This window comes from Scomber scombrus, chromosome 23, assembly GCF_963691925.1.
Source record: "Scomber scombrus chromosome 23, fScoSco1.1, whole genome shotgun sequence".
NCBI lineage: Eukaryota > Metazoa > Chordata > Actinopteri > Scombriformes > Scombridae > Scomber > Scomber scombrus.
The window spans coordinates 13,786,229-13,804,425 of NC_084992.1; the positions used below are offsets into that span (position 1 = coordinate 13,786,229).

The 18,197-nt window shown below is 40.8% G+C and overlaps 1 protein-coding gene across 1 annotated transcript in view; it reads right to left on the reverse strand.

Annotated features, from left to right (window-relative positions):
• Positions 1-18,197, reverse strand: part of LOC134005547 (adhesion G protein-coupled receptor L3-like) — a 154,395-nt gene that overhangs the window by 87,852 nt on the left and 48,346 nt on the right. The window contains exon 3 of the mRNA XM_062444472.1: positions 12,556-12,665. Within this exon, the coding sequence (XP_062300456.1) occupies positions 12,556-12,665 (110 nt within the window). The remainder of the gene's footprint in view (positions 1-12,555; positions 12,666-18,197) is intronic.

Consider the following 18,197-nt stretch of genomic DNA (forward strand, 5'->3'; position numbering starts at 1 on the left):
CAAGTCGTCTGTGTTTGTCAGATCATAAAATTGTACGCTGGCAAAGCACAGCACCTCATCAACAGCAAACACTCCAGCTGTCATTGAAACACGATAAGTCCATACCAAGCCCCAGCAACAATAGCCCGAGGCTACATCTGAATCACCATTACTGGCAACTCAAATTTGCCAATAACTCGGAACTGCATATGGACCCCATAGATCACATCAAAGTAAACAGCCAAACGTTCCCCCAATCGAAGCCTCTTCACCTCCCATGAGCAACAGCCACACAACAGGGACCATGGGGAGGCCGGCGTTTCTGATTGAGCGATCGCTAAAAGTGGCGAGGGGAGAGGAGGGTAATGATCTAAAGAAAAAGGCATTAGTGGTGGGGATGTGAGAAGTTGTATACGACGCAATCGCCGGGGGAGATGGTGTGAGAAGGGAGTAAAGGATGTGGATGAAATCCCTGACAAGGAAATAACACCACTCCCAGGGCTACTGTACAGTATGAAGCCCTTGATGCTTGACCAGAAGATGCTGCTGGATGCAGCAAGGTCACCTTTTAGATTACTCAAACCAGTTTGTCTAACATGTTTCACTACAAATAAAGAACGGTCTGAGCTATACCCGCGATATGACCTGTGGATACTTACATTTAAGGCATCAAACATACAAGCGGAGCAGTGGGAAAGCAGAGTGAGACTGAGAATTGATTTATTTGAAAACCTTCTTTCCTCCACCCCGTCACCCCCATTGTGACCTTAATACGATTTTGGTCACGGCTGTCATTGAGTCACTAAAAAGCACTTAGCTCTCTCATCCTCTCATCCCATCCTTTTCTATTCCTTCTTCTTGTCTTTTTCCCCTGCCCTCTCTGATGTCTGAAAAGACTGACGTTTTTAAAAATATGCACAGAAATACAAATAAAAGAAATAAGGTCCCTTCTAGAGCTACTCACACCTATGATGCAAGGATTACATCCTCTTTAATCACATAAAATAGACCATTTCATAAAGCTCTGTTCTGATGTTTAAGGACACATCATTTAATGAGTTACATAACACAATTTAGCATGCACCACGTTCTTTCCACTGTAATTTTATAACGGCACTTTACCTATGGTGTACTCACTTAGAGATCATTTAAACGTATACAATTCATAGTGATACTTCAATGAATGATGCGTTGATGATGATAATGGTATTCACACAACTCTCCAAAACACTATGCCTCAACAAAATCAACTTTAAAACACTGAACAAGGTAATTATTTGAATAAGAGATAATGAGCATGGAGTGGCCATCAAATTATTTGAATGCAGATGCGGCACTGACAAATGTAGCTTAAAAAAACCCCAAAACACCAATTTCATGATGTGCCCACAGGATGTACCCTGCAAGCTCTTGAATATTAAGCAACATGTGTGGTTTCAACTGTCATTGCTAATTTGACAATTAAGTGCACCAATTTGATGGAGAAAAAAAGAGTTGATATACTGTAAGAAAGAAGTCCATTACTTCTTTTACATTTAGTAATCATGCCTTAGGGAGACTCTGAAGATTCCAGCAAGTATTTCTTGAGAAAACCGAAAAGATGACCAGCCTTAATCAGCCGTCATCGGCTGCCAAAGTAAACCAGGGAGAAGGGGAGAACGCCATCATTAGCAAGCAGAGGAGAAGGAAAAGATCTGATGTATTAACTTGCCAATGGACATGCAGAGTCTTCTATTTTACATTCATTATCTGAGATATATGTATGAAGAATCAGTCTGCTCTTTTTCATCAACACCCTGCTTCACACAGTTGCACACAGGCACACCTGGAAGCAGACCAGTGCAAGAGGTCTTATCTTTTGGCCGCTGAGCAGCACCACTGAGGCAGTTTGGGGTTATGAGATGTCAATGCTACTTTATACTCCCCGATCCACATTTATCCAGAGACTCGATTGAGAACAGAACACTGATGTCCACATTATAAAAAATGATAATTATGGACTCAACCAATCAGATATGGCCTCTTCCAGGCCATTGGTTTAAGTAAATACATCTACAATCCAGGTTTGGGCAAAACAATAACTCACTGAACCGTGCTCATGCAGCTTGTAACAGTTTGGCTGTTGTGTTGTTCACCCTGCCAAACACATAAAGTTGGAAACAGTAACATGGCTGATTGTGCAGCTTTCCTAATTGGTCAAGCTGTCGTACCAAATTTAATAACATGAATGGGCAACCTACATGTGTGGCTTCCTTTGGAAAGAACAAAAATTCATAGCATGCACCATCTGTTCACAACAATCAAAAACTTACAGAAAAAGAGAAAAGAGCTTTTTTCTTGTATGCACAGAAGTCACTTTGGCAGTGTAGATAATATAAGGAGACAATGCCAGAAGCATCCTGCTGTTGAGCCATACCATATCCTATAAAATTCTATTATATTGCCACTGCATAATAGTCCAAAACCTATTTGTCCGGATAAGGCATAATTTCAAGTATAATTTTCACCTCAGCAGTCACTCTGCATACTTACTGTCTTCCACTTCCTGCTTAAGACACATGCTGAGCAGCTAACAATGGGGACCTTTAGCTACTGTGAGCGCCGATCCTGTCATGTGAGCGGCAGTTGTATGGATTTTCATTTGAATAATTAATGCTTTCCAATTTCACACTAATGGTTGAGAGGTATCAGAATTGTATCATTAGCCGCTAATAGAGATTCATGGAGGAAAGGCAGCAATATTTTTTGCAATATTTCCCCCCTCTCTTTTTTCTTTTCCCTCTCTCTCAACGAAGGAGTTGCAGAGTGCAAACCCCTTAACTCCATCCCATCAGCTTTTTAATTAATGACACAAATTACGGGGCTTTGAATAGCATGTGCCTAAGGATGGAGGAGGACGCGCAGGCTACCATCTCTCTTCCTCTGTATTCTCTCTTCATCTCTCTCATTTTTTTCCTATCATTTCCCTCGGTTGGTGCTCATGAGTCTCCCATACCATCATTACAGGTTCCATTTCTCAACAGCCCTCTTTTTTCTTTCAACCACTTGTCTGCTCTCTTTGTGCTCCCCTTTCATACTTATTCAATCTCCTCCCTAGTGTCTCCATCACTTCTCTCTCTGCCTCCTGCTGGGAAGCGGCTATGCTATCTTATAACCTTGACAATGCAGGATGTTATATGTGTGTGTGTGTGTGTGCGCGTGCATGCTTGTTCTTCTGTCTGTGGGCATGCATGTGTGTTTGTCTCGCTCTTTGAGGGACAGGTGCAAGGACTTGGCGCCCATCCAACCTGCTACCCACGTGGGACCAGCCAACAGAGGGAGAAAAGACAAGTGCGGCCCAGGCAAAACAAAATTAAATATATTTTTGTGGAACATAGCGGCAACTGGAGCAGAAATAACCTAATTGCACCTCCTGAAATATGTCTTGATTTCTAAGGACCTTGAAATTATGGAGGAGAACAGAGGGATGCAGTGATTGTAAGGGAGAAAACAAAGAGGGTGTTTAGTCTGTTGTGTGGCTGACGTAGTTGAACCTCAGTGAACAAAGAAGGAAAAAAAGACAGGGAAATGAAAATTGAGCTTTGATTAGTAGGGTGATCATTAAAAGAAGAGACCCCCTGAGGAGAACAGCCTCTAATTAGTGCTATATCCTCGACACTTGGCCCCCCAACATCTCTTTCAGACATGTGCGTCTGAGTGCACTGTATGTGTATGGGTAGCTGATGGAGGAAGCATGGAGATAAAAGCTTAGCTTATGTTATATAAATGCTAATGTTTACGAACATTTCTTGAAGCAAGTTCAATGTGCATGAGCATTTATTCTTATAAACTGGAGTGTGCACACTTTTCATTAAAAAAACAAAAGGCAATAATCATGTATGTTATTGAGCTAAAGAGCAGCTGCTTCACAACAAGAACGGGATATAATACAGCAGTCTATTCAGCGATTAGTGGGGAAAAACTGTTTCCAAATGTCCAGATTCACCCCTTTCACACCACCACTTATCCACATTGATAATCACAGCCTCTACAAGCAATTATCTTGGCTCTCGACAGAGATTTATTTCTTTCTTTTTTTCCTCTTGGTGTTTTGTGTTACTGTGTGAGACCACACTTTTATTCTAAATAAAACCTATCATATTCTGACAAACTTCACGTTAACAGGATGTAAGTGCAGAGTTTTCCATATATGCATTTATTAGTGGCGGCCACAATATATACATTACCCGTCGCATATTGGTTTTCTACTTTGACGCATGACAATGGACCTTTCTGTTAATAGCATGACATAACACACTTCTGTTCAGTAGGTGGCAGCACGTACCTAATATTGATTTTATACTACACGATAAAACCGAAATAGAAGAAAAGAGGCTGTGCTTTAAATTCTTATACATGTTTTTTCTCTTTAAATTATGCTAACGTGTCTCCTTGCTTCCCTCACTCACATCTCTTCCTCGCGTCTCAGCTCCTCCCAACGAGGATGCAAGAAAGAGAAAAGAGGAAGCGACTTGAGGCCGAAGGAATTTAATTTTCAAACGGGACAAACGGGCTGCTCACGATGCACAGCACCTCAATTGTCAAATATAAATAGGCCAGCTATCAATACTTTACGTAAAAATGATTAAGTAACAGTTTATACTCTTAAGTTTAAACTTAAAAATGTATGTACAATCAATTAATAATTTCCAGGCTATAGATAGCTGAAAGAAAAACACCTGAGAACTATTCCAATGTTTTATTGTTCAATTGTAGATTTAAAGCCGTGTCTGGCTGTCACAGAACAAGACACAAATATAACAATTTAAATCTGTTTAAATCCGTTAATTACTGAAAGAACAGAGCCAGCGAAAAAGAACAATAAAACAGCTTTAGCCTGCAGAATATGTTTAAATAAAATATTGCTTATTTAATTTTAAATGTCTGACATCCTTTTCAGGCTCAGGATAATGTTATGGGAGACATGCAGCTGTGTGGTGTCACATTTTGCTGAAGGAACTGAAACATACGTAAAATGGAAAAGAAGAAAGGGGAAGCTGTTGACTTATGAAGAAAAACATACAAGTGTTTTGTGATTGATTCATAATTTAGTCATTTTTAATTTATGGATAAATATGAAACGCTGTTGTTGGTGCTATCATTCCTGTTCCACAGGTAGCTTTCCTGATCTGCTGGATTACAATCACGTGCTGTATACTAATATTAACACATTAGAGCAGTTTCTACAACAGCTTTAAGCTTCTCCAGGAGCCTCCTCTCTCCTCGACTACTCAGAGGTGCATTTAAGTGAGAACAATATATATTCTTAATGATATCACAATATGTTCTTAAGCCTTAGAGGCCTTTTTCACAGCAGACATTTTCACCTGTTACGGTAGGAAAAGCACAGGTGTAACTAATACCATTAATGGTCTGTTAATTGCTGACACTGAAGCTTCTAAATGGAATTTAGCCTTAATTTATTTTATGATATACACCTGTGCTTTTCCTTGTTGTGACGTTAAAATGTGTTCAGTGAAAAGATATATTGTGTGATGTTTTTCTGTCTCAGTATACATATCTGCTCTGTAATCACATGTCCTGTACTATCCTGTACTAAAAAAAAAATATAAATCTGTATGCAGATTTATATTTTCATGTAGTTTTTTTGGTTTCATAATTATGCCCTCTGTGCCAGAATGCTGTTGGTTTTCCATGTATGTAGATTTAAATTTCTTAGCCTGAAGCCAATCAAATCATTTCATTTTAAAGTGTATTTGCATTAGGCAATAACATATCATTGTTTAATCACAGCTAGACACTGACTCATAGCCAGACAGCAGCCTGCCACACAACACAACAAAGGCCTCAGACTTTTAGCAACAACCCACAGTAGATTTCTTACTAGTGCATTTTATATACAAATACATGCCTTACACTGTACCTTGGCTTACTGGCACCAAACAAACATCCACTGGGGATACATACAACTACATTCATACAGCTTTGATAATATAATCTTTCAGCCATGGTCATTTTCAGTTAATTAAATAGTAAGCTGTAACTTCAGCAAGTTAAACAGCTTCAAAACATGTCAAGACTGGTCAGTTTAGATGCTGGAGTCTAGTCTTCAAAACCACTGCTGACAAAAAACTGCCTGCTCTTTATGTACTTTGTCTCTCTGTGCTCCTGCAGCAGCCTCAGCCTGCTGGCTGAATTGTCAATATGGTGCTGACACACAGCATTAGATATAAGTAGGATTTCTGAAATATATCAAACTAACTATTTCTTCTATGTGATGATAATATAAAAGTCACATTTAGATAATTTTTCTACTCTTAATGTTAGTTAGAATTTTAGACATAAACCGCTAACGTAAAGTTGTTTACAGTTTAAAGCCAATGTGTGCCGACAAGATCAATCCCTGTAAGTTCAGACCACAACGCCAGTGTGAATCTGGCGTGTGAGATATGTGACAGAGAGTCTTAGTCATCAGAGCTTTCTGTGTGGGTTGGGGAGTGGTCAGCTGTCACTGAATGATGAGATGGCATTACAGGGCCCCTTCACACATGGGAAGAAGTGGAGCTGGTCGCTCAGGTGGGGAGAGGAGGGAAAAAAAGCTGTCTGAACAAGCCGGCTAATGCTCACTGGCATTTCAGTGGGCGAGTGAGCGAGGGTGTGGTTGTGTGATGTATCTGCTGTCACGGTGTCGACTCCCACAGTAGACCTGATGAACGTGTGGATTGGAGAGCTCAAGGGCAAAAAGCCACTAAACTTCCATACAATCTGTTTAGTAGATTTACTGATAGCATCAAATAGAGTGATCTACTCTTCAAGAAGCTTAAAAGTTGCTGTGAGATTATCGAAAGCAAAGAGAACAGCCTGGGTCTATGTAAGCCGGAGTGCTGATGGTGTTTGAATACTGAGTGCAAGCAACTATTTAAGCTGAAAAGTCATTTTTCATTAATAATCTAAAATCCTTAGATGTGTAGAGACATTTTAAAACAATCTATCCTGACAAGACAAAGATTTGACATGCATGACAAATCGCAGTGTCCACATTACAGCCATGAATTACCACCCTGGTCACACAGGTGGTGTTTACCTTAGGTGTGACCACTGCATAATGGCCCCTGTAATCACACCACATTATGCCCAAACTGCATTGTTACTGATAGCCATGTGTAAAGCATTAATTTCATGGTTTCACCTGCCAACACAGAAGGGCAGAGATTAGTAGCAGGTGCTGAGTAAAACTCGCCAAAACAATCTACTCCATTATTCGATTAGGGCCTCCATGAACCTGTTAGGTGTGTTATTATTAGAAAAATGAATTTAAAAACCAATTAGGCAACTTGGACATAAAAGAACTTGACAAATTACATGGCAAGTGGTGATGAGGTATGAGCTCAGGATTACGCTACACCATTCAAATCAGAGAATTGATTGCATGATTATATGTCCTGGCTTAGCTTCCAAAGTGTGAGCCATATCTGACAAGGCTGAGCTGGATCTCACTGTGCAAGACAGGATTTTACATTGTCCTTATTAGCTACAAACAGTGGGGGGAACTAGTGGCTTATGTATAGCAACAGACTGCCAGCAGGTTTTTCTTCCTTTGTTCTCCTGCTCCCTTCTTGTTTCTGCCTTTCTGTGTCTCACTTTCCCTCCACCTCATCTGCCATACACACTGAAGTGTCAATTTTGAAAAGTGAACTGAACAAAAGCAATTCCTGAAAAGACGTGTAATTATTCCCTACCTCATTTTTTGGGGGTGAAGGTGGGTTTGACCGCTCGCATGGAGCAAATCAGTTAATTTGCCATGGAAACTATACAGAAGGTACACCTAATTACTGAAGGGATATGGTTGATGCTAGGGGAAGAGAACAAGAAAAGTAACAGCACGCTGCCAACAACAGACAGACAATTTCAACAGAAGGGCATGGCAACCCAGGTCTGAATGCGCTTTCCTCTGTGAAAAGTTGGAGTATTTGAGATGCCACAGAGGAGATGTAAGAGCTTCATTACTGCTGAGGAAGAACACTGGGTGGGTAGGAAGGAGACACAGTTGTGTTGACCTCTTATGAGCTCGACCTTTGGGAGGAGCTGTTAAAGTGAAAGTTACACAGAAAGAAAGACGGAGCAAGCGAGGAAGAAAGGTTTTAATAAGGCACAAAGAGAATAGATGGCATCCCTCTGCTGAACCATGGAAAGTCAAGGTGAGAGGGCGGGGCAGAGACATGTGTCAGGCATTGGAGCACAGTCATGTTTATGAGTCATCATAAAGGGTCAGCACATCACTTTTGCCTGAGGGTAGCCTTACTAATCTGTAAAGTGCATGGGGGAGCATGCACAAACTGCACTAGTACAGAGAGGAAAGTCTCCTCTGGCAAATGAAAAATGAGTGTACTCTGATGTTCAACAGTATGACCTACAGGAGTAAATACAGGCAAATTCTATTTAGTTTTTAACATATTAAATACTTCCTTTTCAAATGCGGGACATATTCTGTTGCCTTTTTTTTTACCGTTTCACCTTTCTATCAGTGCTATTTTACCTCCCTTATTGTTCAATATCACGCTAGTTCCCCATATAAAACAATTATTCAGATGGCAGCTCAAATGAAAATATGATGGATTGCCTTGTGCGGCGACCCTGCCACACAACACAGGCAAACACTGGCACTGTTGTTGGTAATTGTTGTAACTCCCCCCCCCCCCATTACAACTGATGGAGTGAATCAAATCACTGATTAATAAAATCAATATTGTATCTGCAGCATGTGTCCATCGATTTAGCACACTCCTCTGCCATTATTAATGGCGGATCTGAATGTACAATCTTGCCAGCTAATAGAGATATGGAGAAGAGTGTGGCAATTTATCCTAAAAGAAAAGAAGCTCCCCAAGCAGAATACAGATAAAAGTCATCAGTGAAGGTCGTGGAGAAGAGAGGAGGGGGTAGTTGAGATTGCGAGGAAAAGGAGCAAGGGGAGCAAATAAAGGGATATGGAGGGGGGGGGGGGGCCGTGAGAGCACTTACAGGACAAAATGTAAGTGAAAGTGAGGGAGACTTGGAAGAAAAAGAGTATTAGGGCTGAGAGGGAGAGCTTGTCAGTGGAATACAGAGTCAGGACTCCAACACTGAAGGAGGGTTGTAGTCATGGGTGAATGATTCTCTTATTAGACGCTCAAATCCTTCAGTCTGTCTCAGGAACTTGGTAAGGAGACTTGTGTTAAAATCCCATCCACAATTGAGTTACCATGTCACAAACCACTTCGCCATTGTAAATCCCTAATTATTTGTCATCAGTTGATGCACAACCCGGTCGAAACCTATTTAGCCTTTTTTCGAAGGAAAATTCCACCGTCAGTTCAATGCCAATCAGCGCCCATTGATAGAAACTCAGGAGATGTAATTTACAACAGTTAGAATCTTAAGCAGGAAAAACAAACACAAGGCATCGTCTCTAAATGTGGCTCGTTCCAACTGAGAGGATCTGATCGCTTCATTTGGGAGGTAAGATGATAGTCCACTAGCCCGTCACAGATGAATTACATTCACACCTTTCGAAGAAATGCGTCTCAAAATCTGTCTCGAGTGACCACTTGAGATTCTTCCCTTCCATGCTCAATATACAAATAAACGCCTACATTGCTTCAATGTTTGAGCAATGCCAGCAGAATTTCGTATCTTACGATGGTTCTGGGCACAATCCATAGCTACAGCAGACATGGTGCCCCCGTTTTCCTCCCTAGTGCACCCATAATAGGCGGCCCTGATGTTACTGGGAAAGAAGCAGCCAATAACAGTTTTCCAACAATACTGCTACATGTTTTGACTTGTCTTTCTTAAGAAAAAAAAGTTCAGTGTAACATTGTAAAAAAAGGTGGGAGGTGGGTAGTTGAGGCAAAGAACTGAATGGGAATGGTATTGGAACTCCTGTTGGACAGGTGGACAGGAGGGCTATTACATTGTGTCACAGGGATTGGGACAAGGCGGGAAAAAATAGCCTCTGCATCGGATAGGCACCTTTTTATGTAGAGTCATAATGTGTGACTATATTGTCAATGGACAGTCAGGAAGGACAATTAAGTAGTTTACGGTAAAAGTGATGGGATACTGATGGGAATGTCAATGACATAAGCTGTGCAATTGTGTGGGGTCGAGAACAAATAATTTCAGATCGGGCAAAACAGAGTAAATAAGAATCGCTCCTGTGTCACCCTCTAGTGGTCGTACTACAGGACAGTCAAGGCAGACTAATTGATAATAAGATTTGTTACTGCTAAGGGATTCCCATGGGACAGATGGGCTATTGTACTGGGATCCGGTCCAGACTAAAAACCAAGCCTCTGCAGTGGACAGTCGCCAGTATTTTATGAAAGTGAAAGTAAAGGTATCAGGACAGGTTAGGACAGGAAATTACATGAGCTATACAACCATGTGGAATCAGAAATAAATTATTAAGGATTGGGTGAAGGAGATTTAAAATAAAAATCATTCCTGTCTCCCATATTGTGTGTCTAGTGGTGGAATATGGGTTGGTGAGACAGACAACTGACAGGGATAATGTGGGTACAACAGGTCAAGCAGGATTACCATTCGACAGAAGGACCATTATATTGGATTCGGGAAAACAGAGCCTCTGCATTGACCAGGAGTCATTTCATATATAATTTTATAATGTTGTCTTAATTTAAATTCAGATAAATTAGATACATTGGTAGATACATGGGATAAGGACAGAATTAGTTCAGAAATTACATAATCCATGTAACCAGGTGGGATTGGGAAAGAAACAAATGGAGGATTGGGCAAACCAAGATGAAAAAAAGATGATTTCTCGTCTTTGTTCTTGACCAAACAAAGAAAGATTGCCATCGAGACCACCATATATCACTGCTGGCTATGCAAGGTAGTGAACATTTTTGCATCGCCAATTCCCAACACTGGCACATCTACAGTTAAGCTTTTTAGGACAAAATTGGCATGTTAGGTTAAATTATAGTAGTCGCCAAGAGCTTATTTCACCAATATTGGCTGAAAAGTCCATACTTGGCACTCAAAGACAACCATGATGTGTGCAAAAAAATGAAGGGTTGATGAGTGTTGTGTCACTATCCATTGCAGCAGCTTGCATTTGATTGGATAAGTGTTCAATATGAACAGCTAGGAAAGACACTGACACTGGGTGACTGGGATAGAAAAATGTCCATGTTGCAAAGAGTCAGGTATGAAAGAGCCATCTGCCAGCTCTGGATCACAGGTAGAAATTATTTTTACTTCACCACATGAAAGCTCTTGTCAGGCAGACTACTGAGAGAGCCATGTAAGGACATCAAATAGTAAAAAGATGGTTTTGATTTGAATTTGAATTATTAGAGTCCACATGAACCTAGCAGCTGCAAACTCCACAGATAAATGCCCACAACCAAATATTTCTAGTTTCATCTCATTTCTGAGCAAGCTGAACAATTTGTCAGGCTTTTGGCAGGCATAATTATTGGGACTTTGGTGTTCCACTTCAAAGGTCATTATACACAATACCTAAGGTCATATGGCAGTGTCCATGCTACTTCCTCTGGCCTCACCTGGACTTCCTCTCTGTGTGTTCTTCCTGTCACCCCATGCTGACCCTTCCAGTCCCTGCCCAAATGTTTCCACTCAAGTTATGTGCCGTCTGACAGTGTTTTTTCACCTGCTGCACTAATTAAATTCTTTTTTATTTACTCCCTTCAGAGATGCCTCACTACTCTGAACATTAACTGACGTCCACTGAACTGAACTGAACCGAAAACAACAAGTATGTTTCATTTTTGATGAAAGTCAAACAGCCTTTCTTGCTGCCATGCTAACAGAGACATGACATGATCAGACATGATTCCTCAAAGATATTAAAGTGCTGTGAACTCGGGGAACTGATGGGAAGGCACTGACAAGCACCATCTAAAAGTGAAACGTAGCTTAAACTATCTCTGACTGAATACATATAACAAATAAGCATTTTGTTGTCACAATGCTACTCACAGTTGTATTACAGCACTTTTTGAGTCTGAAATTATTTGCCATGTCTTACTATTATAACACCTACTGTATAAAGCTAGACTTACTATATTATAAATGGGTTACACAGAGAGAAGATATTGGTACTGTATTAGGGAAATTGAGCATAAGCTGGCACATTGTTGACATAATAAATGCAATGCAGGATGACGAAAATGAAAAAAAGCGTTAATCTCATGTCAGTTACAAGGAAAGGACTTATAAACAGCAGTATCTCGTCAATGGGTAAACATTATTCCACACTGATATACTGTACCATGTTTCACATGTAAACAACACTGTCAATGATATTTCCTGTTCTACTTAAAGGTGTTATGTTTTTCAGATCAAAGGAATCATCACAGACACTGCTCCGTTCTTAATCTGTTCTGCTAAACTTGATGACACTTTCTCTATATATTAAACGTTTGGAACATTACTGGCATGCGTGTTGATTCGGTTGTTGATGAGTCACCGCTGTTAGGAGGAAATGAGAATGGGTAAGAGCATTAGGAAGCGCTTCAGAGCGTGAGAGAACGAAGGAATACATACTGTAGGGTACACATTCATACTGGACTTCCAGATACTTGTAGGTTCCTGGGCAAGGATCGGGAAATACGTCAGGTCCAGCCACAACAGCACACTGGGTCCGGTTATTACATCTGAAAACAGAGAAGAGGTCATGTTAATTCAGAGAAGAAAAAAAAAAAATCAGAGCAACAAGAGCAAAAGCACACATTATGGCACATTATTTAGATGCTTTGTGTGGTCAATGAGGTTGAAAGTATTTAATCCTGTCTCCACCAATAATGGAGATGTTTAATCTGGTCTCATCCCTTACATATATGGGACATATAGTATATAGTGAGTGATACTGTTTCTAAATTTAGAAAATTTAGGCAAGAGGGACTTAAGTGACGACATGATTTGAGGCCAATTTTAGGTTTAGTGGATTATATTTAATCTCAAAAAATTGGATTTAACAAAAATGTACATATTATGAATGCAAATTAAAGAAGGGATGTGCTGAGGTTATCTGACTTTGATGCTGAAACAATTAGTCAATTAACAGATTAGCCAATGTACAAAAATCCATCAGCAACTATTTTAATAATTGATTAATCACTCTTTGAAATATTTTCTTGCTCCAGCTTGTCCCATGTGAGGATTTGCTGCTTTTTCTGTCTTCTATCAGTGTTGATTTAATGTCTTTGATTTTAGGACTGTTTGTTGGAAATAAAAAGACATTTTGAAGATATCGCCTAAGATATCGCCGACAGGAAACAGGGAGAGAGAGAGAGAGGGGAATGACCTGCAGCATAGATCCCTGGCCGGATTCGAACCAGGGACGCTGCGATTATGTGGCATGCGCTCTAACCAATCGACCACCAGGGCGCTCCTAAATTAATTCATCTGTTGAAGAGTGGATGTGGAAGTTTTGGACCTACAACCAGGCTTAATACAACATACAGGTTCCATTGTTATTACTGCATGATGGATGGTCGTGGCAGCAGTGGTGGAGGAGGAGGGGAGGGGACACAATCAACTGAGTGGGAAATCAGCTCCAATGCGAAATGTAGGTCTTCATTAAAAACACAATTATGGTGCCGGTGGTGTTCTCATGTGCCATTTTGTTTTTGGCAGTCATCAATCAAAGACCCACTTCATATGCACAGAGTGCCTTTCGTCACACATAATAGCAACACTTATCTCGCAACATTAACTCTTAAACGTTTTGACAAGTATTGATCTGCCGGTGTTCTGCATCTGTTTTGCAAAATGAGAACCAGGATATGAAGGTCAGTCCGGTTGCTATTAGAGCAGCCATTGTGGATGTGATCTTCATGAGACCAGCTGCTACGAGCTACAGTACATACAGGATCGCCGTCCATCAAATCTATACTCATTTGCCGACTATCATTATCTTGCAATATATAAAAGGTATTTATTCCCCAGCAAGGCTGTTCACAGTGTAAGTCTGGTGAAGGTCAAGGCGGGGTCTGACACAATGATTCATACGCCACAATTAAAGGATTCTCTACACCTTAATTAACATTGATTGGCTGCCGACTAATCAATCGAACCATTGAGGGACAAGCAAAAAGGGGCCCATCTCATTTCAAGCCAAGCCAGTAATGAGATATGGTCTGCCGAGTCTCTCCCTTGTGAGCTTTATGGGTTCATGAACCTTCTCACCCCCGCCTAACCCTCTGCCACTCACTCACTCACTCTCAGTCTGCTGTCTGCCGAGCGCCCTTGCCTATGAAGAGTTAATTCCAAGGCAGTAAATGCCAGTCAAATAAATAAGGGGTCAAGCCTATGAAACTGAGAAACAATTATAGAGGGAGCTCTTCTCATCTGAACAGCCTTCCTACCATTTCTGGTTTATTCTGTTTAGAACTGGGGTTTTTTTGTAATCAGTGGGTGAGAACACAAGTTAAGATTAAGTGTCACATAGAATTACAAGTGAGATGGATAGCAGAGATGTAACTAGCCAGAGGTTGGAGCAGAAGCACAAACGCACAGACACACACTTACGTGAATGGACATACAGAGTTAGATATAGTTTGATTTATACTCCAGCTGTTGTCTTTGTTTTTCTGCAGAGCACTATTGTTTCAGAGCATTAAAATGATCAGCAGGCATATATGATTATTTTTAAATTCAACAATGTTGCAGCAGAAGTTAAGCTAGGCCCAAATCTGAAATTCAATCAATTTGTAATAACTTACTCTTGAGGGATTATACATCATATCGTGCATTAAACGTGGATTGCAAACTTAATCCAAGCCTTAACATCGATCTTGACCTATATTCAAAATCCCTATTTTATCACCGCTGTGCAGTTCTACCTCTGCACGTGTGGCCACAAATACCTCCTGATCTGTTTTTTTCTGCAGCTTCTTGAAGGCCCCCACGTATTGCGAGGGAATAAAATAAGGTGGAGAAATAATTCTAATTAAAGACATTAAGTGCAAATCAATGGCAGAGTGGGAGGGGATCGATAGCGAGAGAAGCTGCTCGCGCCACGTGCCACAGCGACTTCACAATTGCCAATTAGGAGGGTAATCAGGATTTCATCAGACACTTGGCTCTAATGGAGCCCTTTGAACTAGCAGGGGTGAGGGAAATGGATTCAGTTTGAGTGATGGATTCATACAGTATAAATGAATAACTTGTTCACACAGATGCACTATAGGAAAAAATAGACAGCGGATTGTTTGAATCTACTGCAGGCTAAATGCTCTAATTGGCGTCTTGCTGGAAGCAAACCATAAACAGAGTGCTTCCTTCTTTGATATTACACATACAGCAGTAACACATACTTTCCAGGTGTTATAAATTGTTTATTTTGACAGAAATTGTTGAAGGACTACATGGTCATCTGAATATCACCGACTATCAGATTCTAGAAGACTTTGCAATTTGGCCACCAACTGCCCCTTTTCATCCGCATTCCCGCCTCTCTTGCCTTATAGCTTTTTTTCCTCCTGTTCCCTTGTCTGCTGTTTGTTATAACTGGCAGATTAGAGCTCAGACTGCCAGCTGACGAGGAGAGATGTGGCACAAAGCGCCCGAGCCCTATGTAAGCACAAACTGTAATCACTATAATCACTGGTTGATCCCACTTCTGCCTCTGATGACAGTAAGTGGGTTGAGTCCACTAAGTCTATTGACCACAGACATGGGACGAAAATAAAATAAGTGAATGGATGAACAAATGAATCAATAACAGAAAGAGAAAGGGAAAAGGAATCAGTCGGTGGACTCGAGATAGGCATGGTGCAGCTGCTGTCAAAGCACGACAGATTTGTCCACAATGGAGAGTAATAAAAGACGAGAGGTGTGCACCGCCGTTACCTTTCAGAACTCGTGTGATTTATATAGTATAGGAAGAAAAATACCAACCAAGTGGAGGGACGGAAAGGTTTGCCAGTTTTTTAATATTTTCAAGCTTCCAACACGCCAAATTGCTTTGAGGGATGTTTCATAGAATCCATATCTAAGAGGTTTGCCACAAGTAAGTCAAATAAGATCGGAGACTGTTAAGATGGAATTCTGCATAAAGGGAATGTCTCTGGAGTTCTTCCACAGTTTCTTTATGTTTGATGAAACAATCCCTGTCAGGGAGCACAATCTCTCCATTTGCTTTCACTTAAAAAGAGCAAACATGTCCAAAGTGTCCACACACACAGCTCGAGAGAGAGAGAGAGAGAGAGAGAGAGAGAGAGAGAGAGAGAGAGAGAGAGAGAGAGAGAGAGAGAGAGAGAGAGAGAGAGAGAGAGAGAGAGAGAGAGAGAGAGAGAGAGAGAGAGGGAAAGATGCATAAGTGTGTGTGTGTGTGTGTGTGTGTGTGTGTGTGTGTGTGTGTGTGTGCAAGTGCATACCGGTATTGTTTGCTTTTCTGCAGTGTGTCCGTGTGTGTGTGTGTGTGTGTGTGTGTGTGTGTCTGTGTCAGGCTATGTACACACTTGTGAGAGTTTATATTTGTAAGAAAGGGAGGGAGGGGAGCGAAGAGGAAAAAAAAAGTGACGGACGGGTCAATATCCCCGTCTCTCTGTTGGGACCCATTACGCTTTAGTGATGGTCTTCGCCACCCACGGTCGACTTCATTCATTATCTTTCCCAGCTGCACAGTGCAGCATCCATCTTTTCTCATTCACCCTGTCTCCTGGCGCAGCACACACACACACACACACACACACACACACACACACACACACACACACACACACACACACACACACACACACACACACACACACACACACACACACACACACACACACACACACACACACACACACACACACACACACACAAAAAAAAAGCAAATCCCATGAAAACCTGAAGAAAATGTTACAAAAAGAAGGGAAGCAATGGTCTTAAGTACTGTGAATTTGACTCTTGAGGAGTAGTATTACAAGGTAACTGTTAGTGTAGCTCCCTTACAAAAAGAAGAATTATCAGTTAGAGTCCCTGTGGGAGCCTATTGTTCACATAGAGAAGCTTGTTAAGGAGCATATATCAAGTTTTCTGTTGTAAAGCTGCTATAGAATAATGTATCTTTTATATTTTGCAATTACTTTTGGAGTTACTTCAAAGATACCGCAAGCTGAGGATTATAAAACAAACTCTACCAGCCATGCTAATGCTCTCCAAGTGCTCAAGAGCGTTGGGTGTGTAGGATTGAACTGTGTGAAACTGCATTTATATAACAAAGGAACATTTTAACTGAGAAAATGATTGCAGAGCTAAATATTTCATTCATGTGTTGTTAGGCACTAAGGTAAGTGACCAAGCTACTTCATGTTGGTGTAACATCCACCGTATGAGCAAACACTTTCAGCACGCAAGGCTCTAAGTGCACACTCATGCCAGAAAGTGGCAAAGCAAAATTCATTTGTGCCTCCTCGTGAAATGGGGCTGGAAGCTCGGTGGCGCAGTGACTGCTTTCGTTTTGTGCAGCGGCTCCCGTCGGGAAAAGCTAGTCTGCTTCATGACAACGCAGGTAGAAAAACAAAATCTCCCCTGGTATTGTCCTCTAATTCAGGGAAATGTCATTGTATATATAACTGGATGGTGTGTCAGAACTAATATGTCCTTTTTTTGGACACTCTGTTTCATTCACATTTTGTATTCCCCAAAACAACAAAATAAAGTCTAAAGCCAGAAGCTAAGACTGCTTACTGTAACTACAACCAGAATGTCTTGGTTGCATTTGAAAGCATTGTCATAATTTTGCAGTACATATCATCAGAATCACATAAATACATGAATTATAATAGAAGAAAGTCTACAAAATGATGTCACCTTTCTGAGAACATCAACAGAATAGAAGATGTAAGAAGTTGTGAAAAAGGTGAACTAGTTTATCTTTTTCTTTACACTTATACATTTGTATAGGACTGACTTGTATTAAGTATTTCCTTGGCAGTCAAGCTTTTGTCCTGTATGTACCTGTTTATACTGGCAGCCTCATGCAAAACTGCGTTGTTGGCTACTGACCAGCTGTATCACAACAGTCAGGGGTTAGAAGGTTGAGGGCAACTTGGAAGCACATTCACATACATTCACTTTCCCTTAAGGTTTTCTTTGCAATTCATTTCCTTTGTATTACCACTTACTTTGGAGAAGAAATGTTCCCATGGGTTTTTTGGCACATGTGGATTTGTAGTGACTGTATTGTATAA